The sequence below is a fragment of the Sardina pilchardus genome, chromosome 15 (genome assembly GCF_963854185.1).
Source record: "Sardina pilchardus chromosome 15, fSarPil1.1, whole genome shotgun sequence".
Taxonomy (NCBI): Eukaryota; Metazoa; Chordata; class Actinopteri; order Clupeiformes; family Clupeidae; genus Sardina; species Sardina pilchardus.
The window spans coordinates 21,875,804-21,901,463 of NC_085008.1; the positions used below are offsets into that span (position 1 = coordinate 21,875,804).

A 25,660-nucleotide genomic window follows, 5' to 3' on the forward strand; every position below is an offset into this window, starting at 1 on the left:
TGTGTGTGTGTGTGTGTGTGTGCGCATGCCTCACCCATTTATAGCCTCCATTTTACAGCATATTACATCTTCACTTTTCCACTTGTATGTTAGTACATTACCCAGCAGCAAACAATCATGGCACATGAACTCACAGCATTGAGTTCTGCCACAAGAGACACTCATGAACGCAAATGCCCAACCTCCCCACTGGCTTTGAGTACTTAGTGCAGTAGCAGGGGAACTACTGGTAGAATGTTGTTTGTTCTTTATTGTCATGAGTGCTAATTTCCACTCAGTAGGCTACTGTACATTTCTCTGGGGTTGCCAGGTTGGACCAGCAGAACGACTCCATTCCGTCTCAGGGTCTGGTTTGGGAGAACCAGTGGAGGCCTCTGGACAACATGAAAGCCCAGTTTGTGGCCGTCAATGGGATCCGAAAAGTGTCTTGTGTGGTAAGCATTTGTGTCCTTTATAGCACCATGTGCTATTGGCCTGGCACTTTAGTTCATTTTTTTATTGTCGGTTGAGACACTAGAGATGAATGTTTTTACTTGACAGACCTTAGCTAGCTCAGAATTGTTTTCGACTGAAGACTTGGTCAATAGTGGAAATGCATTCCCCTGATCTGATAGGTTTGGATTACCTCTGTCAGCCTCGTGATTGTGTAAGCCCTTTTCTCTGTGGCTTGGTGCACACATTTGTTCTTTCTTCCTTTACACAGCTAAGCTCCAACCTCCGCCATGTGCGTGTCTTCGAGATGGACGTGGAGGATGAGGACGAGGAGGAAGAGGACCGACAGGAGGAGTCGCAGGACATCACCCCCGACCAGGACACTCTGGAGGAGAGCTTGGCCAGTCAGAAAGACGTCGGGGCAAGCATGGAGGCCCAAGAAGGCGGGGAGGCTGACCAAAGTGCGGAGAAGGGTTCCGGAGACACTCTGGAACACACCTCAGGCTCAGACACACTGTGATTCTGACTCCAACCGGACTCTGTCTTTGTTTTTTTTTATTATTATTAATCACAAATGTATAAGTGCATGGCCATCACTTCTCTCTGGAGCCAGCTCATACAGGAGTTGTATACATTAGACAGAAAAAGATGACTTTTCATATGACAATTCTCATACCTTAGTGTTAGGTATGTGTATTATGTGTTGAATCAACATTGTGCTGCCTTGAAATGAACACGTTACCCTAAAAGAGCATAAGAGGTCACTAGTAATAGCTATACTCATACTTTTTTTTTGAGTGTCCAGTGTCCTATTGCTACCATGTGCTTTAAACCTCGTTTACACATGAATTGTTTTTGTCTTATCCAGTAATCCTAATGTCAAACTGGGAATTTATGAAAAACAAATTGTGTTGTCATGTTTTTGTACACAATTAAATGTGTACTGTAAATCCCTTATTGATTTCATTATTTACTATCCGTTATTTATATGATATTTAGGCTAAGTACATGCACCATTCCCACTCATTCATATTCTGTTGAAATGCATATCTTAATTCTATCAGTTTCGGCAATTTTTCTCTGGTGCTTCAACTGTTGTAATTTTCTAAACAGCATCCCCAAAGCTCTGCACAGCCCCTCCCAATTAAATACCTGTTGGGGTGAGACGGATTGATTAGATTAGATTACATAATGTTATTGTATCAGAGTGGTTGATGCACACGGGTTGTGAAGTAAATGGTATTTTATCTTCAAACTCCAGCCGTCAAGACTTCTTGAGATAATGAGCCAGCATGCTAGCCTGGCAAGCATGCATGAGCAGCTACAAAAGAAAAATATTACAGTTTTAAGGTTAAAACAGCTATACAATGTTTCCATTCTGCTGTAATAGGCCAATATATTTTACATGACTCTTCGCCATGTACCAAAACAAATTAGATGACAGACTACAACTCATAGCTTCTTTCAGTTTTATAACTATGTAGTGATCCACGCATATAGGAACCCGTGTTAATGAAAGGCATCAGACCTCATCAAACATATTTGTGTTTTGACAATATGCCTTTAACTTCTCGGCATGTTATTTCATTGGTAAACAATAAGACATTTCTTTATGTTCGGACAAAAAGAATTTAGAAACGCGCGTTCACGAGTGAGAGGGTCGCTCCCAAAACGTGCTCGGTCCCGGTGACGTACGCGATTACGTTACTTCCCAGTTCATTTTTGCCTCAGTTTGTAACTGGGGACAGTAAAGATGGCGCCGATGCAGTTAGTGTGGGTGACTGCCCGGAGAAGATGACGACGATTAGCTCATTAACTCTATTAAGAAGTGGGGCGTTTTCAGTGTAAACTTTATACAATAGACTTTCAACTGCCGGCGATTATCTAATCGTCGTCAAAAGACTGATAAGACAGTCACAGAAGACAGCTACCATGGAGGACATCAATTCAAATATAAACGCAGACTTGGAAGTGCGGAAGCTTCAAGACTTGGTGAAGAAACTCGAACAGCAGAACGAACAGCTTCGGAGTCGGTCGTCTTTACTCTCTTCGACCGGTGGGATGTCAACTAACACGAGACCTCTGAGCGCAGGATACGACTCGCCCTTGACGGCGGGAGCAGCGTCGGGGCTGGCCGGCTTCCCTGGGGTGGGGTTCGGTGGAACGAGGGGCTACAGTGGGCTGTCGGAAAACTCCCGTTGTTTGAGCCCCAGACTGTCATATCCTGGAATGAATTATGGGGGACCATACGACAGCGATGGCGCTTGGGCTGCCACTGGTATCACTTCATATGATAACGATGTAGGTGATTTTTATAAGGAGGGAGAAACAACAATACTTGACGAAGTGGAACTCCTCGATCTTGAGGACATGGATTGTCTGAACGAAGACGACGACAGCTGGTGAGTGTGTGAAAAGTAGAAGGCTAGCCAACGTTTTTAGATGACATCACTGGTAGCCAGGGTTGTTAACAGTGGGCAACAACCTCACTCACACCCGCACCGTGACAGCCCAACAGGCTAACACAGCTGTTACAGACCATAGCCAGCACGACGAGTATTTGACGAGTGCAGAGTTGCACAGGAATGCGCCGATGGGATTTTCTCGTTAGGACTGTCTTGCGTTGGTGTACAAATATAAACATAGCTAATGTGTCCCATTCTGTGTGTGGATGGTATTGGCTGTTTTACAAGCGAGAAGCCCGTGTCAGCCAGTCGCCATATATTTCTCCATTCCCAGAAAGACGAATATGTGCTTGTTTCGGAAATGACACATTTGAATCTGCTGTGTTCACTATAGCTGCCATCGAAGTTGCATTCCATCGAGCAACAGTTAGTTACAGTAGCAAATATATTGTCACCAATGCGTCGAGATTTGGGCAGACCACCCACTACTGCAACAGTGTCTCTATATTTAGGTTACAAAGCAATGATTCAGCATTGATTGGCATTCACTCTATTAAAGACCGGACGCTATTTGTTGTAGGCTTAATGCCTTTCAAAGGTGTTGACATCAACGTTTGCGTTATACTGGGTTAAAGCTCTGTTGTCAGTGATCTTCGCCGCAGCCAAATGGTTTGCTTTGCATCGCTCTGATCATCACACAATGTTAACCTTTTGTTAAGTATATTTTACTGGCTTTTTCACGCCCTGAGGCTGACTGACAAGGAGCTGATTGTTGAGAAAAACTTGGCGTGCAAGTGTCCGCATTTCAAAACAAGACACCGCCTGTTGATACAGCTACGCTAGAGTGTTTAAGAGAACGGCTTTCTTGGCCTAGAGTGAACGCCTTTGGACTGTTAACCACTACAGTGCTATGAACAGAGGAGCAGACTCATGATAACGTCCCTGCATTCATTAATTAGTCAATAGCAGTGCATACATCTGTTGAGGACTCCTTCAGTATGAGTATTCCATAGCTCTCCATTTTAGGTTAACTCTTCTAGAACGTCATGTGCCTTTGGCAGATGTGTATCTGACAGTCCATTCTACAGGCTGAGGTCACTGACAGTAGCACGAGAGTACAAGTGGTTCCTACCCAGTTGTCACTCTGAAAATACAAGAGTTAAACATCTAATAGCCCTATAATAGATACCATTTTGATATGGATAACCTGTGCATTGGTACTTGGATCATCTACTCATCTGGTCCTGTCTGATGTAGCTATCAGGGTATTAAGTGATTCTTTCCTCCTTGCATACTGTTCCGCGTGTGTTTGTACACAATCACTGTGTTTTTACTGCTTCGAGGTTTAGGTCACTTTACACAGATTTCCGCGGGAATCGGTAATCCCCGAAACCGGAGCTGTTTGAGTGGATTTATGCGCTGGCAGCATAAAAGAGACCAAGGGACCGGATTCCAGGGGAAATCCTGCAACAGCTGGACAGGAGTGTCTGTGTGTGTCTGTGTGTGTGTGTGTGTGTCTGTGTGTGTGTGTGTGTGTGTGTGTGTGTGTGTGTCTGTGAGGGGGGGGGGGGGGGTGAGCTCATGGATGATATCAGCTCACAAATAAGAGCAAGAGATGATGGAAACGATCCCTCTAGCCTACCTGCTTATCATCCACAATGCAGGGCAAAGTCTACTGGGAAGAGCCAGTCTGTGGTCAGTGATCGGCCCCGGAATTGAAATACAGGCACTGATGGACAATCAATAGAGCAAGCACACCCATGACAACAGGATCTTCCTTCCTCTTCTGTGATGGAAAGTCACGTGACTCACCTACCGAAAGCACACTTGTAATGCTGAGAATGTTGACGTGAATGCCCCTGGGTCTTACACTGCAAACTGATATGCAGAGATGCATGCGCAAATTGCGCATGTAATGAACAGTGAAGGCCTTCCATCCACCTCCACTTCCTCCTCCACCATATCACCACCACCGCCGCCTCCTCTGCTGCTGCTGCTGCTGCTGTCCCATATCCAGCCTCTCACTCTGGGCTCCTGGCCTGCGTTAGGATCCCCTTATACGTGGCTCTCTGGAGGAATAGGGCAGCCAGGAGCCTCAGAAGGAGCCAGAGCAGTTAGGCTAATGTTAATGAAGATCCTGTTTGGACGACGAGTTAAGTCGAGACGAGGCTCTCGCCGGCTGCCTTTTGGCATGGCGCTGAACTGAGGGACGGAGTTAAGAGAACAAACGTCCCGAAGATGGGGAGTGAAGGAGCAGTTAACAAGAGGTTCTGAAAGAGAATGATGTAATTGTAGAATATTTTTGTGGGAAGATGGCGTCTGAAACTCGCTTAAAGGCACATGGACGTCATCACAGCTGTGGTTGGGATTGCGGGTCGGTGAAGATCCACCTCGCTAGTGTCCTAGTACTGGAGCAGGGTCTCTCTCAAAAGGGCCTTTCACTGTGTGCTGATAAGTGGGTGGGTTTCTGGGAATTCAGGGGTTGATTTAGTTAAAAAGGTCACCTCTGTCCCAGGGATTTTCGTGGCCCTTTTTTTTCTCTCACACCACGAGTTGAAAAACGGCAAAGTTTTGTTTCACACAGTCTCCGCTTTAGTCTCGTTGTTCCTCCTTGTCGACCGCCCGGCCCTGGAAGCTAACAGCCAAGTTTGAATCCATTAGTTCCATTCTCCTCCTCTTGTGGTTCCTTGTCCCCCCCCCACTCTCTTCCCTCCATTTCTCCTCTTTTTCTCTTGTCCTTCTCTTAATCTCTTTGACATTCTTCCTCCAGAATCCAGATTATCATCTATGTTCCTTTGCTCTCCTCCTCCTTCACTCCCCTCTTTTTAATCTCTCCATTCCTTCCTTTGTACTCCTTTCCCATCCTCCCTTTTTCTGCATCTTTGTCTTTCTTTCTCTCATTCTTCTTCCTTTGGGTGGCAAAGCCACTCAAAGTGGGATTAGCCCAGAGTGCCAACTCTGTCATGGATTCCTGTAATCCCTGAATTAGCATCAGAGCGGATTAGCGGCGCAGTCTGGTCCGGCGGCCGCTCACTCAGCTCTCCGACTGGACGGGTGCCTCGCCAACAGGTTTATTTGTTCTCACCTGTTGCCCTTTCATCCGTTAATCTGCCGCAGTGGTAAAGCATAAGCATTGTTGCTCTGGAGTGGCGTAGATGTCCTCCTGAATGGTCAGTCTCGCCCTAGTAGTGTAGGCGGTCAACGGTGGTCATCGGTCTGCACAAGCTGTGGCAGGAATGAGAGGAATGCACAATGAATGCATGCAACTGTTGATTGACTGATTCTCATAATTTCCTCTCTCTCGGTGTGTGTGTGAGGGAGATAGAGATAGAGAGAGAGAGAAGGAGGATCTAGTGTCAAAGGTCACTAGAGGATTTTCCCTGTTACTCTGTGCTGGAATGTTTAATCTGTTGCTGTGTGTGTGTGTGTGTGTTGTGAGTAAAGCACAGCTGAGGGCTGGAGTGATAGAGCCTCCCTCCCTCCCTCCTTGTGCTTTGGCTGAGGAGGCAGAGCTGACAGATGCTGACTCAGAGCTCTCATTCCGACATGGGCACTTTATGTCTTCCCTCTCTCACTTTCTCTCACTCTCTTTTTTTATTCTCTCCCTCTCTCCTTCTGTCTTGCTGTCTCTCTCTTTCTCCCTCTCCCTCTTTCTGGGATGCGTTCTAAGTCTTAAACGTTCAGGTCTGTTTTGTGGCCCTTTTCATCTTATCTGATTTAATGATGGTATTTAATTATTGGTGTCGTGTCCTCTGCGGTAGCTGTAAACCTGCTAAAATGAGTCTTGAGTGTGATCTACACACACACACACACACACACACACACACAGCAAACAGCAGCTACCATCAATTGAACTTGTCCTGTACTGTCATAGCTGGACAGTAATATGGATGAATGGTTAGTTTTGAATAGTCAGATATTAGTGAATAGGGTGAACAACAGCACGGCACCAGTCATAATCAGTTTCAGATTCTGTTTAGTGTTTTATGCTTCCGTCACAACATGTTTTAGCATCGTCAGCGTGTGGTCAGACCAGTACGTGCTCAAACAGAACCGTGTGTGTTTGTATTGTCAGCCCTTGAGCACCATCGTAACAGTGTAACGGTGTTGTAACAGTGTGCTGCCTTGTCCCCACTTCCAGGCTGTACGAGGCCAAGCTAAACAGCCCGCTGCAGAAGGCCCTCAGCCCCGTGGTGTGGTGTCGCCAGGCCCTGGACAACCCCAGCCCCGAGATGGAGTCCGCCAAGCGCTCGCTCATCCACAGACTAGACCTCACCATGTCAGGTACTACTCACCACCCACCCAGCACACACACACACACACACGCACACACACACACACACACACACACACACCCTCCCCCATCTTTCCCATCTCTCTATTTGCCTGTTGCTCTCTTCCTCTCTGCCAGTTTCACATTCACTTTCTCCCTCTTTATAGTTCCTCTCTTTTAGAAGCTGTCATGGAGAGCCACTGCTAGCCCAAGTATTTTTTTACGCTAATTTTAGTGGCAGCATGACAGGCCTCGTGCTTTCCCCCTGCACGCCTCTAAACCTCCAATGCCATCCCCCCACCTCCCACCTCCCACCCCCCTCAGTAAGCAGGGCTATTGGGCTGAGCCATTTTTACCCAGGTATGCTCACATGTTCCAGGCCCAGTTGGGCAACACTTCTGGGAAGGTCAGCACCTTTCAGAACTGGAGGCGTTCCTGACGCGCGAGAGGGACTCTCTCAACGGCTGCCCTGTCAGTGAGCACCCTGAGGGGGGTCGAGAGGACGGCATTCCTGGGACTTTGTCAGGATCTGTTCAGGAGCCTTGAGAGACTTTGTAGAAGTGTGTCTTCACAGCTCTGAGGATAGTCAGCCAGCCTCTGTCACTGTTTGTTATTGCCATAAGACATAGATGATGTAACCAATGTTCCATCTCAGACCATGTCATCTCTACCATGGCATTAAATAATGAGACACACACACATTTTAATTTGAATAACACACAAATTTGTTTACCTGTCAATTTAAATTGTGTTATTCCTATGTCTATGTGACCATACATAACCCCTTTCAACATCGACATTATCAGCCGCGGTGGTAAGAGTAATTTAAAAGTGAAACGGTAGTAGTAAAAGTGACATTTTGGTGCAATTTACCCTTAAAGTGGTATCCATTACATCTCTAAGACACACTCTCTAACTGCCCTCTGATACTAGCCAGACTGTTCCCAAACAGCCAGCCTCTGTAACCATGTTCAGAGTGTTTGTTGTTGTCGTCTGTTGGACTCGGAACAAGTCTCGTAGCTCACCAGGGATGCCTCAGTGGTCACTCCTGACTCACGCCCCCCAAGGCAAGTCGGACGGCCGGCATTTTTGTCGTTTTTGTCGGGTAACGCACCCTCACACCCCACATGAGTCACAGCCTTAGCAGCAGCGCAGTTCAGAGACAATGAGTCTGCGATGATGTCACTCACTCACTCAAACCGCGGAGTCACCTCGCCTCTGGTGAGGAGCGATACCGCCCTTGTGCCGGTCTCTAAACAAACACACCCTCAGAGACTACGGTCACAGGACCTGGAGCATGTTTGGGACCTTGTCCTCCTCTCTGCCCTCAGCCTCTGAGAGAGAGAGAGAGACAGAGAGAGAGAGAAGCCGCCTCAGAGTGTAGCACTGTAGCTGCCTGACAGCTCTAGCTGTTCGCTGCAGCAACTCAAACTGTTTAGAACCGATTGTCCTAAACAGCTCGAGAATTCATGTGACCTTTGGAGACAGAGATCTACGTGAAAAGCTCGACTTCATTCCAGCTGTTTCAGGGACACATTTAAAGGTCTACACTACTCTCTGAAGTAGGCTCTTTGAACCTTGGCACATGGGAAACAGGCTGATGTATGACGAGAGGTGACGCAACTGTTTGTGCCCGGCACAAATTGGACTGTGAGCCACATTAGCATTGACAGTGCCTGTTTGTGGTCTTCCAGGGTCAAGAGCATAATTGTTTTTGCCTTTTTGCACGTGGCTGGTTTTTATAAACTCGATGTGAGCGCAAAAACAATTGCACTAAGATTTCACTGCAATTATCACAGGAGGTTGTGATCTCCTACATTCCAGTTAGAGAGAACACGCCCTCTCACCAGAGTATGTGCAGACTGCAGAGTGTCTCTCAGGGTGGTCACTCAGCCTGTGGGAGTGGGACGTAACCATAGGTGCAAGGGGGCCTATTAGTGGCATGGATTGTCAGTGAGATAGCACACACACACTCTATCTCAAACACACACACACACACACACACACACTTAGTGGCAGGAGGTAACTATGAGTGCAAGGGGGCCTATTAGTGGCATGTATTGTCAGTGATATAGCACACACACACACACACACGCACGCACACGTAGACACACCTAGTGGCAGGTCAGGGCGCGTGCTGTGCGTCTGTTTGTGTGAGTGTGTGTCCTTTTCTCCTCGCCTCCGGGCTGCATCTCTCCGTCATCTGCTCCATTCCCTCTCTCCGTCATCTGCTCCATTCCCTGGCTTTCTGACGGGAGTGTGAACTCGCAGGTAGCCATGGCAACGAGGGTGTATTTGCACTAGTGCAAGATTTTTTAAAAAAAATGTTTTGCTGAAGTGCAGGAAATTATCCTCCAACTGTGCCTTGAGCAGAGTATGCTGAAATTTGAGCATGCATGATGTGTGTGCTTCCTTTAGTGGAAAAACAATATACTTAAACTTGAGTTAAATGGAGTCTGCACTCATAACTAAGGGAACGGTTGGGAACCTCTGCAAAGGCTATAAAATACTTTTAAACAGCTCTGTAAAAAGACAGCGAGGCTTTCAACATGCAATCCCACTGCCCGTACAAGAACTCTGTGGTAGTCGCTTTACGCTAGCCGCTAGCATAGTGTGTGTGTGGGTTTGGCTGTCCGTGGCAACGAATCCCTTGTTGCACACTCCCTGAAGAAATGTAAACAACAACCCCACAATCCCATCTCTCCACAGCTGCCATGGTTACTTAAAGTTTTCATAGAGACGCGGGGGACAGTGCTTGCTCTGGGGCTTTTTAATTTTGATAAATAAGTCATGGCTTGTAGTTTTTTTTAAGACTTCATTTATACCAGCCAATGCATTGTTGTTGGTGCATTTACAGCACTAGTTAAGGTGATACCGGGCGGGTGAGGCTTTTAAACGAGGATGCACAGCACCCAGGGGTTAGTTCATAACGGCAATGTGGCAATATGTCTCCCCATTCACTTGAATAGGAAAATAGCTGCCCAATATCTGCCCAAAGGGTGTTACCATGAAGACCGTCAAGTGAGGGGACTTGCCTATTAGGACTTCTTGTGGCAATTCTATCCACACAGTGCAGCAGTCCTTGCACAGTTCTTGTGCTAGCCATGATGCCCGTGTAATGTGTTTTCACTGCCTTGGCTACCTTAACATTGTTCAAATATGACGACTCACTGAGCAAAGGCTGTGGTTGTCTGTGTGAATGTCTGAAGTCTCTTGTGTCCTATCAGACCTGTGTCAGATATGCACAGAATTCAAAGCATGTGCCACACGCTAATGTCAAGATGCTTTAAGTGTTTTCTTGTTGTGTGAAGCATGAGAGACTTACATCAGTCATCATGCCCCTGAGGGTGTGTGTGTGTGTGTGTGTGTGTGTGTGTGTGTGTGTGTGTGTGTGTGTGTGTGTGTGTGTGTGTGTGTGTGTGTGTGTGTGTGTGTGTGTGTGTGTGTGTGTGTGTGTGTGTGTGTGTGTGTGTGTGTGTGTGTGTGTGTGTGTGTGTGTGTGTGTGTGTGTGTGTGTGTGTGTGTGTGTGTGTGTGTTGAAGAGCTTGTGAGAACCAAGTCTTCTGGACTGCAGAACAAATTGTTTACCTCTTCTGCACAGAGCAAAAACATTTTCATCTCTGAGCAAGAACAGATCTTCCTTTCACTTAAGCACTCTCTTTCCCTCTTGCTATATCTCCCCCCCTTTCTCTCTCTCTGTCTCTCTCTCTCTCTCTCTCTCTCTCTCTCTCTGTCTGTGTCTCTCTTTCTCTCTCTCTCTCCCTCCCTCCCTCCTGGTCTCCTCATGTCCTGGAGAGTAATGGATGGAACAGACGCCTCAGGGTTTTGCTCTCCTCCTCTCATAATCATTCTCTCCTCCACCTTGAAGGTCCAGTGGGTCTTCCTCCATATTTCTCAGGGACAATAACTCTTCTCCTGGCCCTCTTTTTTTTCTCTTTCTCTATCCTCACTCCACCTCTCTCATCTTTGTCCCTCTCATTCTGAACCTCTCTCTCTTTCTTGCTCTCTCTCACTCTTTCTCTCTCTCTCTCTCTGTCTGTCTGTCTCTCTCTCTTTCTCTTTCTCTGGCTCCCCTACCTCTGCTACATCATTAGAGCCCGAGTGCTCCTCCTCTTTGTGGGAACGGATGTTAAGCTCTCCTGGCCGTTAAGAGCACTCTTATTTAGTTACGCTTTTATTTATTTATTTAATTGTTTATTTACTTGACCGGGCCCTGACCTCACTGTTGAGCCTGTCAGCTTTGTCTCTTCCTGACCAGCAGGCTTTTTTTGTGGCCACAGGTGCCTTATTCTGTCCGGCTTTCCCCATCTGGACAACTGGGCAGAGCGTCCAAAGCCTAGTCAGGTCATTTCCTGTTGTGGGGAAGAAGAGGCTGTTTGTAAGTCTGCTGATGATGTCTGTAGACGACAACCGCATGGCGAGGGACTTTAGAAGACTTTAAATAAAGCAAAGTAAATCAAATTGGTCCAGTTTTATAAGCCTCATAGGTCCTCTCTGGTATGTCTCAAATGAACAAAGACAACGGTCCCTGTGCTACAGACCGAATCCACTGAAGGGGCAAATCACCTCTTGAGAGTAAGAACACTAGAGGTAGTAAGCATAGCGGCTGACTGTCCGTTGGAATTGTGTTTATGCATATAATACTCACCCATAAGCAGGGTCCGGAGTCTCCGGACTGATCAGGCTCCAAGTGGAAGTGGGCCACAGAAGTCTTGTGATCCCATTCATATTAGCCAGTTTTTCACCCAGTTCTCCCCGGCTCGCTGATCCACTGACCCATAAGTCCCTGGGCCCGTGTTCACTTACCGCCGGATAGCCGGCCGGCCGGGCGGGCCGTCCCTTGATCAGATAACTAGCCGGGGCTGCTGCCTCATTAGCCTACTTTACTGGCCCGGCGGAGCCCAGCGCCCAGCGCCCTCCTCATCCAGTCATCCGTAGCAGCGCTCCTCCGGCCTGTTAGACACTTCCTCCTCATCCTGCCGCTTTTATCCACCGAGTATAGGAGCTCTCTTATGTCCTCCGCCCCCTTCCCTTTCTCTCTCTCTCTCTCTCTCTCTCTCTCTCTCTCTCTCTCTCTCTCTCTCTCTCTCTCTCTCTCTCTCTTATGTCCTTTTTCTCTCTCTCTCTGTCTCACTCTCTCTCTCTCTCTCCCTCTCCCTATCTATCTCTCTCCCCTCTGAGAAGGTGCTTGAGCTGAGGGGATGTAGTGTGACTCCGTGCTGTGTTAGGCCAGTGGAAAGTGGCGCCTCTCTGGCCTAACCCGGAGCTCCAGTAGGACCAGAAGGTCGGGGCACTGGATCTCCGTCTTTCCAGCAGGCCTGCACTGGAAACACTGACTCATGCATCCCTCTGTCTCTCGCTCTCTCTCCCCCTCCTCTCTCTCTCTTCTCTCTGTCTGCTTCTGTCCATCCCCTTCCTTCTTTCCTCTCTGTCTGCCTCTGTCCGATCCCCCCCCCCCCCCCCCATTTCTCTCTGTTTCTGTCTCTCTGTATTTTCCTTCCTCACTCTCCTATTTCCAGTCCTCTGGCTGGTGGCAGAGATAATGAAGGGTTTTGTAATAGGCCTGGTTTTAAGGACGCCACTATTTTGGGCGGCCTCATTTGCCACCGCAGTGCAGCGCAACTCCCGTCCCCGTCCCGCCCCCCTCTCCGCACCCTGGAGACCCTGTCCCTGTCCCTGTAACGACCCCGCCTGTAACAACCCAGCCAGAGGTGCTCGTTTGTTTTTGCGTTCTGTCTGGCCGTCTGTGCCCCAAGCCTGGGGTTCCTCGCTAGGTCAGGATGGAAGCTGCTGACTGTGTCTCCCCATCTTGTTTACGTCGTCTCAGACTTCCTTATCTGTGTCATGTGTCTGGGATTTGTAGTTTTTTGTTGATTTTATTCTGGGGTGCCCTCTAAAGGCTGTTGTCACTTTCAAACTCATTAGTTGTACCCTGATCATGTGTATAGAGTGTGTCTCTGTGTCGGGGGAAATGCAGGCTGTCCTGTCAATCATTGGAGGTCGTAGGTCACCTGCTGTCTGTTATGGGGAGCTGCAGTAGGAAAGAGAGAAGGCGAATGTGTGTGTGTGCGCACTCTACAAATTTAGTTAGTGGCATACTTGTCATTGCACCAGAATGTTGCTGAAGTTTTCTGCAAACTTGTCAATGTTGCCAGAATGGTGCTTGTAGTTTGTGTCAAACAACGTATAGTGTTTGTGTACTTTCTGTTCCCTTTACATTTATTCCCATAAGGTTAATTAGTTGACATCTATCACACGTGTGTGTGTGTGTGTGTGTGTGTGTGTGTGTGTGTGTGTGTGTGTGTGTGTGTGTGTGTGTGTGTGTGTGTGTGTGTGTGTGTGTGTGTGTGTGTGTGTGTGTGTGTGTGTGTGTGTGTGTGTGTGTGTGTGTGTGTGTGTGTGTGTGTGTGTGTGTGTGTGTGTGTGTGTGTGTGTGTGTGTGTGTGTGTGTGTGTGTGTGTGCCCCCTGTTGCTGCATTGGCCCCCCGTGTAGTTTAGCAGTAGGTAATCCTAAATGCTGACCCCTATAAATAGCTGCATTATGTGGACGAGGCATTGCTGACACTCAGCACCATAGGCGACCATGAGGGAGAGAGAGGGTGTCTGTGCACGTACATTATTGTTTAGATATTGTGTGTGTGTGGTTGTGCGTGTGCGTGCGTGTGTGTGTGCGCGCATGTATACAGGATCAGAGCCTATGTCAGTTGGCATTAGCTTGTGAAGATTGAGCTAAGTTGTGCAGACCTGGTGGTGGATCTGTGTGTCTGTGTCCTGGCTGGCTGACTTCTAAGGATGTGTGGGACCGAGGGCATGTTGTTATTTGCTAAATAATTCAGACGGACAGAATGCTTGGGGAGAGAGAGAGAGGGAGAGGGAGGAGGAGAGAGAGAGATAGATGGAATTGTTTACAAGCAAAGGAGAGGGAAACAGACCTATCCTGCAGAGAGAGAGAGAGAAAGAAGGAAAGAAGAGAGTGAATGTGTCCGAGTGAGTAAGAGGTGAGATCTAGAGCTAGAGTGGACGCTGAGCAGCGGAAGAGGGACGGAGCTGTTAATAGGCCAAGGGGAAGTGGAGAAGGAAACCTACACCAGCAAGAAACACTCAGAGAGAGAGAGGGAGAGCTCAACGAGAGACACTCCAAATGGACACGAGAGGGAGGGGAGAGGGTGAAGAATAGCCCTAGATCCTGTGGAGAGAGAAGGAGCAGAAATGAAAAGAGAGAGAAAAATGGAGCGAGAGAGAGAGAGAGAGAAAGGGAAAGGGAGAGAGGGTGAAAGTGGAATTCTCATAGCCCAGCTGTGTAAATAACACAGTGACTTGGTGTTATCATGTGATGGTTTGGTCCTGGAGGACTGAGGTCTGAGCTAAATGTTCTCATGCAGACACTGACACAGGGGCTCCTGTCAGGCCAGACTGAAGAGCACAAGAGCATTGTGGGATAGTGGTGGTGTGTGGTGGTGGTGGGTGGCATACCCAACTGCACGACTACCACACCATAGCCACTTAGACAACCAGTGGAAGTCCAATTAAAGAGTCACATTCCATTGACCTCTTGCTCACACCAAAAAATGTGGTTTTACTAGCCTGGCCCCATAAAAGGCTCTCTGTGCAGTTGAGTCTGCAGCCACTGAATGGACCTTATGGCTGCAGCAGGTCCACAGCTGGAGCACTCTGGCCACTGGAACAGTCTCATTGTGTCACCGCTAGCTGGCTGGCTCGCTTTCACTCTTTCTCTTGCTCTCTCTCTCTCTTTCTCTCCCTCCTCCCCCCCTTCTCTCATTCTTTCTCTAAATGACTGAGTGTGCACTGAGATACAGACTGCAGACTGTGTGTGTGTGTGTGTGTGTGTGTGTGTGTGTGTGTGTGTGTGTGTGTGTGTGTGTGTGTGTGTGTGTGTTAAATGAGTGCCTTCATGGTGTCGCTGTCATGGCCTGCTGAATGGTGGTATTGAGGCAGCTGCTGCTCCTGCCTGCTGACTGCGGGGCGATGGACCTCTGTCTGTCACACACTGATGCATTGTGCTCCACTAGAGTAGTGAACGCCAAGTGAGCGGCCGGCCACCAGCCATTCAGTCTCTCTTTCTATCTCTCTTTCTCTCTCTCTCTCGCACTTGCTCTCTCTCTCTCTCCCTCTCTCGATCTCTCTCTCCCTCCCTCTCCCTCCCTCTCTCGCTCTCCTCTTTATCCACCACTGCCATATGTTCCCACTGACTGGACAGTGACCACAGCACTGCTTCGCTCAGATCTCTCACAAAGGCTGATTACTCTGTGGGGATTAAGTGTGTGTGTGTGTGTGTGTGTGTGTGTGTGTGTGTGTGTGTGTGTGTGTGTTGTATTGGGTTGTTATATTGAGAAAACCCATCAGTCGCTCTCTTTTGCTCTCTCTCTTTTTCTCTCTTACACACACACACACACACACACATATAGTCACTCCCAGCACATGCGGTCATCCTGGCAGTTGAGACTAGATCTAAAATGGCTTCCTGTGTGGCCACTGGTGACACCTGACACTGTGAATCAATCAGAGTCCCCGGCACATCCGGGGATGCCTGGCCAACGCCCGCAGTGGCAGTCACACAGTCCCATCAGTCCGCGGCAAAGCCATGCACCAGGCCTGTTTTCCTTTTGCTACAGTTGCCAACTCCATATCTCTCTCTCTCTCTCTCTCTCTCTCTCTCTCTCTCTCTCTCTCTCTCTCTCTCTCCCTCCCAGCCAACAAGCGCAGGAGTCTGTATGGCAACACCTACAGCCCACAGACAAGCTACGGCAGCCCGTATGGGACAAACACGGCCAACAGCCCCTACAGCAGCGGCTTCAACTCGCCCTCGTCCACCCCCTCCCGAGTGCCCATCGTCAAGCAGCTGGTGCTCCCCAGCAGTGCGGGTGTGTGTCCTCCCTCAGCCCTCTCCTCTCCTCTCCTCTCCTCTTTTCTGTTCTGTTCTGTCTGCTTCTCTTCCCCTCTCTCTCTCTCTCTCTTTTTCTTTTTTTTCCTGCCTGAAGTTCTGTGTCATTTCATTCCTGCCATTGCCCACCTGTAATGTAGCCAATCTCCATTCAGGCTATTTTCCATCTGCAGTTGACACACACACACACGCACTCTTACTCACTCTGTTTTTATCTGTTTTGTTCATCATGTTGGCTAACTGTTTTGTGTTTTTGATGGAAAGTGATTGTATGCTCAAACATGAATTTTGACGTGTGTGTGTGTGTGTGTGTGTGTGTGTATTGTGCAGGCCACCAGCGGAACTCTGCAGATAGGAATCCTCCTCCGGTGAGCCCCCAGTCGTCGGTGGACAGCGAGCTGAGCACCTCGGAAATGGACGAGGACTCCGTGGGCTCCTCCACCACCTACCGCCTCAATGACGTCACCGACGTCCAGATACTGGCCCGCATGCAGGAGGAGAGTGAGTGGACACACACACACACACACACACACACATCCTCACAGACACATGCACAGATACGCACACACACCACCATGAGACCCACTATAATCCAGTTCTCTCTGCTAAGTGTTTGTGTCTGCCTTAGTTATACTATGTGTGTGTGTGTGTATGAGAGAGAGAGAGAGAGAGAGAGAGAGAGAAATTGAGTTGTGAGAAAACCTCATGCTTTTTTCCATCATTATGTGGTTGAGATCTTAAATCCTCTCCTCTGCACATTCTCTGTGTATCGTTTCTCTCTGTGTGTGTTGTTCCACCAGTATGTGGTTCAGATCTTCTCAGATACTCTCCCCTCTGCACTTTTCTCTCTCTATCGTTTCTCTGTGTGTTCTCTCTCGTTCCCCCCATTTGTGCTCCTCCCTCCTCTCTCTTTCCCTCTGTGTTTTGTTGTGGTCATGAGTTGGGTCTTGATGAGTATCTGTTGTGATTGTTTTCCCTTCACACATTGGTGTTGGGTTGTCTGCACGAGCTCTTAATTAACATCTGCTCCGCCTGTGTTCAGCAGTTCTGCTTGTGTGTGTGTGTGTGTGTGTGTGTGTGTGTGTGTCTGTGTGTGGGTAAGAGAGAGAGAAGGAGATATTTGATGTTTAAAACCCCCATTGTTGAGCCATCACATGGATCAAGGAATAAAGAGGTTACAATTAGGGGTTTAAAGGTAGACATATTCGTACTGAACAGTACCATCTTTAACAGTAATAAACAGTAGGCGTGTAGACCATGTTTCAAATTCGAGTTTCTACAGAAACATATAGAGTAGTGGACTGATCAGGTCAGTGTACCTAACACTAACAAACGTTTGACACCTTTTCAAAATACTATTCCAGCTTATATGTGCTGAGCAGCTCACAGGCTTACTGTACCGAAAATTAACCCAACCGTGACTGCTACACCAAAGAATGTGCCAAATTGTGATTGTTGTGTACACCCCTAATATACAGTACACACCTGCGCATATATACGTACCAAATTGTGTCTTTTGTGTACCGTTACAACCCTGTGGCTACAATGTAGCCTTGCTTCCTTACAGGTGCAGCATACTGTAGTAACGTAGCATTGAGTACGTAAGCATCTCTCGCCTGGTGAGGAGTGGTTATGCAAAGGAGCGAGAGAGAGAGAGAGAGAGAGAGAGAGAGAAAGAGAGAGCCGGGCGGATTCAGTAAATCTCCTCTCTCTGATTACCTGATCACCTGCTAGTTTCCTCAGCTGGTGTGGAGCGTCCGGCCCGTCTCTGTGCTCAGATATGATGCCAGAGGATTTATTTGGTGTGCTCTGTGGTCGTCTGATCTGGTCTAGTGGGGGCTTCCTGTTCTCTATGGTCGTCTAGTCTTGTCTGATTCGATTGTCCTTGTGCCAGAGAGAGAGAGAGAGAGGGAGAGAGAGGAAGGGGGGTGCTTGAAGCTATCTGCAGACATTTCATCACATTTTCCACAGAGGCACCAAAATATTACCATGAACTGAGTAGCAGCACATTATGATGCAAATAGGGATAGACATGGATATATACACACACACACACACACACACACTTACAGTCACAGTTTATCACAGTCACGCAGTTACAGCCAATTCTGCGCAGTGTGTGACATTAGCAGAGGTCTTACACATTACATTTGGCAGGTGTTGATGGCAGATCAGCCTTGACCTGCCTCCTTTCCACGGTCACCATAATGGATGGACACACACACACACACACACACACACACACACTTGACTCTAGAGTCAGTGGTGAGCTACAGCGTATAGTCAGGCTCATCCCTAAGCCCATAGAAGGGTCTCCGTATGGAGCACTAATACCTGCCTGAGTGTTAACCATCTGTGCACCTGTCACAAGCATTGTGTCAGGAGGCCGTGTGTGTCTGTGTGTGTGTGTGCTATTCCTGTTCAAAACATGCAGCAGGTGTATTATTTCTTTGTGCATGTGTGTTTCCTTTTTTGACCGTGTGTGTGTGTGGACCAGTGTACGTGTGTGCTTTTCTTTGTTAGAATAACTAGACTCTTTGCATCTGCTTCTTTATGTACTGTACTTTAGCTGAATTGGTCTGTGCACTACTGTGTGTGTGTGTGTGTGTGTGTGTGTGTGGGTGTAAAATAAGAGCATGCATGTCTGCATTGTCCTGTATGATTAATGGTGCTCTCTGTCTTCAGTGATTATGTTTGTAGATGTGAGTGTGTGTGTGTGGGAAGCATTCAATAAGAGGCATTGTGTGTGTATGTGTATGAGAAAGAGGGAGAGGTCCACTTGTGTGTTGAATGTTGATTGTGAGTGTGTGGTGTGCGTGTGTGTGTGATTGCTAACTGTGTGTGTTGGACTGAGAGATGTGTATGTTTTTTTGGTATGTTGAAAGTGAGTGTTGTGTGTGTGTTTGATTGCTAACTGTGTGTGTTGGACTGAGTGATGTGTATGGGTTTTTTTGGTATGTTGAAAATGATTGTTGTGTGTGTGTGATTGCTAACTGTGTGTGCGTGATTGCTAAGTGTGTGTGTGTGATTGCTAACCGTGTGTGTGTGTTGTGTGTCATCAGGCCTGCGGCAGGACTACGCGGCCAACGCGTCCCGTCGCAGCTCGGGCTCGTCGTGCCACTCTCTGCGCCGCGGCGGCAGCAGTGCCTACAGCGACCAGGAGCTGGACGCCCACAGCCTGGAGGACGACGAGGACGCCGTCGCCCCCTACCTGTCCCACGCCGCCATGGCGCACCACCACCACCAGTACGGCCACTCCGGCCTGCCCGTAGGGGGCGCCAGCCGCTTCAGCCCCTCGCCCCGCCACTCTCCCCGCGCCTCGCCGCGATCCCGCTCGCCGGCGTCCCGCGGCAGCACCGGCGGTGGCGGGGGGGGCAGCATGGACATGCCCCCCCACAGCAACCACAGAGCGTCCCCCCAGCCGGCCAGCAGCCGCCTGCAGCAGCCGCGCCTCTCGCTGCAGGGGCACGCACAGGACCCGCAGGCCAACGCCATCAAGAACGAAGGTGAGACGCCACCACACGCTGACCCGCGCAGCCAGGAGGGTGTGTTGTGTGGTGTGTGTGTTGTGTGTGTGTGTGTTGTGTGTGTGTTGTGTGTGTGTTGTGTGTGTGTTGTGTGTGTGTTGTGTGTGTGTGGTTGTGTTGTGTGTGTTGTGTGTGTGTGGTTGTGTTGTGTGTGTTGTGTGTGTGTTGTGTGTGTTGTGTGTGCTGATATGTTGTGTGTGTGTTGTGTGTGTTGGGGGGGTGTTGATTTGATGATGTCAAGCCCTGTCGGTACTGTACACTACTTACAAAGAGTTAGGGACATCAGGCTTTCGGATGAAATGTAATGTTTCAGTACAGAATTTTAAGTTTATCCAGAAGTCTCACCCGAAAGCTGAAAAGCCCTGATTTGTCGTGAGTAATGTGTTCCTGTGATGTTGTGTTTGTTTGTTTGGCCTCCATGCCATAAGTGTGTATGAGGAGGAAGAGCAGCTTCCGTTGTCCTCGCTCGCAGCTTAAAGTGTAGTCTGTTGTTGAGACACATGGACCTGCAAGCAGACCACTGTAACTTACTGCAGCCACATACTTGATTGTGTGTGTGTGTGTGTGTGTGTGTGTGTGTGTGTGTGTGTGTGTGTGTGTGTGTGTGTGTGTGTGTGTGTGTGTGTGTGTGTGTGTGTGTGTGTGTGTGTGTGTGTGTGTGTGTGTGTGTGTGTGTGTGTGTGTGTGTGTGTGTGTGTGTAGACAAGCTGAGGCGGAGTCTCCCGAACCTGACGCGGTCCAGCCCGGCCCACAGTGCGGCGTCTGCCGAGTCCGTCAGGAGCAGCCGGAGTGTGGAGTCCAACCTGCAGGTGCCCAACGGAGGCTCGCCCCGACACCAGAGCCAGTCTGCCAGTGAGTACACACACACACACACGGGCATATGTGTACGCGTGCATGCACTCTTATACACACACACACACACACACACACACACACAGGCATAAGTGTACGCATGCATGCACTCATATACACACACACACACAAACAGGTATGTATGCATGCATGCATGTACACGTATACACATACACACATACACGCTTACTACCAGTGTATGCACACATACAGATATACTGTACATACAGTACAGGCACAAGATCCAGTTTGCCAGTACATACCCCCAGTACACACACACACACACACACACACACACACACACACACACACACACACACACTCTGTGGTTTCAGAGTTTGTATGTGTACATACAAACTCTGAAACCACAGCAAGTCTACCAGTGAGTAGTTGTCCACAAAACCGCTTACATTATACACATTCTAATATCAGACCCTGTTTATTGGTGGCATGTAATGCTAAAGTATGTACAAACACATGCATATATACGTACATACATACATGCAAACACATGAATATGCACATACTGTACATAGGTCAGTTAACCACTGAATGTAAAGGCATGTGCATGCATATTTCATCAAAGTGGGCAAAGACTCACACTGAACCATATACTGTACATGTGTACACAGCAAATAAGTAAACACTCGTTCCATACCCACATGCACACACAGTTTTGCCGCTTGGTATCCCACATACACACTCCTACACACTGAGCCTACATACACAACACGCACACACACTCCTACACACTGAGCCTACATACACAACACACATACACACTCCTACACACTGAAGGAATTGAGTCTATGTGGCTGTAAGTACGCCCACACACAAGCATGGCAGTCACGAGTCACTGAAGACCACGCAAACACACTGGAGGCTACACACACACACACACACACACACACACACACACACACACACACACACACACACACACACACACACACACACACACACACACACACACAAACACAGACAAAGACAAAGACACACACACACAACCCGCACATTCTGGCACACCGACATACTCCCATTCCTCTGTTGTTGTTCATACTGTACATACAGCTATGTATATCTTTAAAAAATCTCATGTGTCATTAAATCACCACTCTTTTTTGAAAGCCCGCAGGACAATCACCTGATGTTATGTGTACAAATGTAACTTGCTATCAGTCTCACACACACACACACACACACACACACACACACTCAAACACACACCAACAGCTTGGCTTCAGCTACCGGAGAGCACTTGTTTCTTTCTGCTGTATCTCTTTGTTTTTGTTATGGTTTTTTTTTTTTTTTTTTTGTATTGAGTTTATCAGATAACGCTCTCCTTTTTATTCCGTTCTGATCTGTACTCTGTTTCTCCTCCTGCATCGGTCACCTTTCTCTTGTGCTCACAGACGGGTTTCTGACAGTAACACACAGCACACCACAGACCATAAAGTCAGAGTAGGACTGAGAGAGCGTAGCGGACCTCCGAGCTTAGTAGCAGTTGTCCCTCAGTTGGCATCTACCAGAGGCCACCATTCAGTCTTTCCACTTGTAATAATCACTTTGTCTGGCAAACCGATCTGGAGACAAATTCATTTTCCGCAGGGAAAGAAAGTTGCTGATCTGAGGGCAGTGCACTCTGTCAAAGGAATCTTTCAAATTGAATTCATTTAAGTTATTATATTGCGGCGTAAAAAACTGGGAATGAAATGAAATTGACCCCTAAAACTACATCAGTATATCATCATAGAGAGGTTATCCTGGAGGGGCAACGTTTGAATACTGCTATCACTAATACCCATGACCAAATTCTCTCAAATCTCCCAGACTTCCCTTACTCCTCAACCCCAGTGTGAGATTGTGAGATTGTGAGATTGTGAGCGTAATCTTCCTAATCAAGTGTAATCTTCCTTAATTCTGGTTTAATCAGGTGGTAATTAGAAGGTGTTCTAATCCTGTCACACTCTGATCACCAGGAGGCACAAATGCACACAGTCGAGAGCCGGTAGTAGTCTAGCATCAATTTTCTGAGCCAGATAAGAAGAAGAAGATAAGAAGACATAGTGTTGAACTTCTATAGTGTGCGAGTTGTGTAGTTTTTTAACACCCATAAAAAGCTCAACAGATGGTGGTTGTGTGTGTGTGCGTGAGTGTGTGTGTGTGTGTGTGTGTTTCCCTGGTCTCTTTTGGCTGTGGTCTAGGCAGAAGCATGTTCTAACTCTGCCCCTCCTCTCCCTGTCTGTTCCTGGCTGAGATGACGTGCTGATGGCTTGGCTTTTTGGTTGGCCTGGAATTTCTACCACCCCATCCACTCCCCTCTCTCTCTCTCTCCCTCTCTCTCATTCAGTTTCTCTCTCCCTTTGTCCTTTTCTCTGTCTATCTATCACCCTTTATCCTCTTTCCCTCTCTCTTCTTCCGTTTCTCTCTCTCCTCCTCCTCGCTCTTTTCCTCCCTCTATCACTCTCTCTCCACCTTTCCCTCTCTCCCACTCGGCGTCTCACTCATTCGAGCTCTTTGGCTGTGGCTCCCTCTAGTGGCAATCTGACGTACTGACCTTGAGTTGGCTCTCGGGTCCCCTGTATGGCAGGCATGGCTGGGTCCTTCTGAGATGGCTTCTCCTTTTGACTCACAGTGACATTAACTCCCAGTCCACCTTGACTGACTGGCTGTTCCTCTGGCTGGCTAACTAGCTCCATCCCCTAACCCCCCCCACCCAACTGTCACTGGGCTCTGGCTGACTGCTGACCAGCTGCTGGTGGTGGTGAGTGCAGCAGCGGAGGCCTCTGAGTCTGACCGGAGATCAGTCCGAGCCACCTCCCAGAGACAGTAACGTGTCCTTGTCTCCCCCAGAAGCCCAGCACCAAAGGTACTCAGCCCCTCCTGCCCGCCCCTCCCCGAAAAGCAAACTGCTCCTCCAGAGCCCGTCATCTCTACGAGGTAACCTCACCTGCTGTACCCTGCTACGGCAAACGGTCGCCATGACGATGCGGTCATGGCCCCTTTACGAGAAGCAGACCTGCAGCGAATTGACTGTCTGTTCTATAATAGATATGTGTTTTATATAGTGGAAGTAATACTATAATTGGGTAACACTTTATTTTACATTTCTCTGATACATTGTATCTACACCCTGGAGTACACTATAAGAAACTGTGTAACAAAGTGTTATACCGTGACTTATGCTGTACATAATGGAATTTTGAGTAATAACAACTTGAGTGATAAGAAGTCCTTGTCACAGTACTATCCAAAAAAAAACTGTTGCTGTGGGGTGGGATTGTAAGATGACCAGCTTATTGTATTGAGAATGTAAAGGAATACAGCCTTAAAGGGACACTTCACCGATTAGCATTAGCTTTGTATCTTTAGAAAACTAGTCATGTTTTTGAATGGTCGTGCATCATTCCCTCAGTTTGCCTTGAGATGGGAGAAATACGGATTTCAATGTTGGACTTCCTGCTTTCAATGATGTAAAAATCATCATTTTACATCATTGAAAGCAGGAAGACCTATTTATGGGCTTCATTGAAATCCGTATTTCTCCCATCTGAAGGCAAACTGAGGGAATGATGCACAACCATTCAAAAACATGACTGTTTTTCTAAGGATACAAAGCTTAATGCTAATCGGTGAAGTGTCCCTCAAACAGCTGTTTAGCGTTTAGGTGTCATGGTCCCCAACCTCACCTTCTAGTCACAATTACCCTCTCTTTTTTTCAGAAGAAATAAGCACTTTGGCAGAATACTGTGACAAGCTCTGTGTGCATCACATCTCCTATTACATGTGTGTTATGGGCACTGTAATATAAAGTGTTGCCTGTAATCATTTAAATGTTGCAGTACTGTTAGATAGCCATGCAGTACTGTTAGATAGCCATGGATGAAGCAAAGTGTCAGGGTATTTATTTATTTATTTATTTATTTTTTCGAGCACCATGAAACTGCCTGGGTCCTGCCATGGTAGGCATGGCTTCCTCCTGGGAGATGCAGGTAGAGCCTAACTGTAGTAACTAACATCAGATTAACCTTGACTCTTAACCATGACGACTGACGAGTCCTCTGGAGCTAGCACACATGTTCATGGAGCCTCTGGAGCTAGCATATCATGGAGCCAGAGGCAGGCGCCCTCAAAGTCGCTGCACTTCAAGGTGCAGTCAGCGATTGCACAGGAAGTCGTGTTAATTTATGTCTGTTTCTTTTGAAAAGTATCGGCAAAGGCTTTTGTCCAAAGCAACGTGCGTTATCTTTGAACCAAGGGTCAAATGAAACACACCAGGGAGGTAGCTCACCCCTTCCTTCAGTTTTCCCAGAGAAGCTCCACACAGGGTTTCCTTTTTGTTTGGGGGACAAGCTGCCCCCACTTTGTTTGTATCCCGTTTTCGAAGCCTGGGCTGCCTATAAGGTGGTTTTTTTTTGTTTGTTTTTTTTGCATTCATGGTATGGGCAGCTGGCAGTCTTGAGGAGATGATTACTGAGTGATAGATAGATAGATAGATAGATAGATAGTGTGACATGTTATGGGCTTGAAATCGCATACGAGCGCTGACTGCACCTTGTAAGGATACAGTGCCTATAGAAAGTCATCATACCCTTTTGAAATAGTTACTTTTTTTGTCTTACAGCCTGAAATCAAAACCCATTTAAAAAAAAATCTTTTCCAGTTTTATTAACACATTTAGCTGTACAACATCAAAATAATGAAAAAAAAGTAAACAGTTCTGAAAATTAATAAAAAATGAAAAACTAGAATAACAGGGTTGGAAAAGTCATCATACCCCTGACTTAATACTTTGTAAAGCTTCCTTTTGCTTTCATTACAGCCATCAATCTGTTTGGATATGTCTCTATTATAGCTTTGCACACCTAGATAGGGGAATATTTGCCCAATTTTCCGTACAGAAATGTTAAAATTTAGTCAAATTCTATAGGGAATGGCGATGGACTGCTCTCTTCAAGTCAATCCACATATTTTCTATAGGATTTAAGTCAGGGCTCTGACTTTGCCACTCAAGGATATTCACCATCCTATCCTTAAGCCACTGCTTTGTTCTTTTGGCAGTATGTTTAGGATTATTGTCGTGTTGGAAGGCGAATGACCTCCCCATCCTCAGCTGTCTAGGAGAGGGACGCAGGTTTTCCTCAAGAATGTGGGTGTACTTGGCAGCATCCATTTTCCCTTCTATCCTGACCAATTGCCCAGTTCCCGCTGAAAAGAAACATCCCCACAACATAATGTTGCCCCCACCATGCTTCACACTAGGTATGGT

The 25,660-nt window shown here is 47.6% G+C and overlaps 2 protein-coding genes across 5 annotated transcripts in view; both read left to right on the forward strand.

Moving 5' to 3' along the window:
* anapc4 (anaphase promoting complex subunit 4) overlaps positions 1-1,386 on the forward strand; it is a 13,964-nt gene extending 12,578 nt beyond the window's left edge. The window contains exons 28-29 of the mRNA XM_062556685.1: positions 311-434; positions 704-1,386. Of these exons, the coding sequence (XP_062412669.1) occupies positions 311-434; positions 704-952 (373 nt within the window). The 3' untranslated portion in view covers positions 953-1,386. The remainder of the gene's footprint in view (positions 1-310; positions 435-703) is intronic.
* Positions 1,387-2,171: 785 nt separating this feature from the next.
* The window catches only part of slain2 (SLAIN motif family, member 2), a 37,178-nt gene continuing 13,689 nt past the window's right edge, over positions 2,172-25,660 (forward strand). For 2 of the 4 annotated variants that reach the window (XM_062555428.1, XM_062555429.1), the window contains exons 1-7: positions 2,172-2,834; positions 6,979-7,121; positions 15,822-15,992; positions 16,343-16,513; positions 19,075-19,518; positions 20,242-20,391; positions 23,245-23,331. In XM_062555428.1, coding sequence (XP_062411412.1) covers positions 2,365-2,834; positions 6,979-7,121; positions 15,822-15,992; positions 16,343-16,513; positions 19,075-19,518; positions 20,242-20,391; positions 23,245-23,331 — 1,636 coding nt within the window. In that variant the 5' untranslated portion in view covers positions 2,172-2,364. The remainder of the gene's footprint in view (positions 2,835-6,978; positions 7,122-15,821; positions 15,993-16,342; positions 16,514-19,074; positions 19,519-20,241; positions 20,392-23,244; positions 23,332-25,660) is intronic. The other 2 variants (XM_062555430.1, XM_062555431.1) reach the window with 2 other exon arrangements.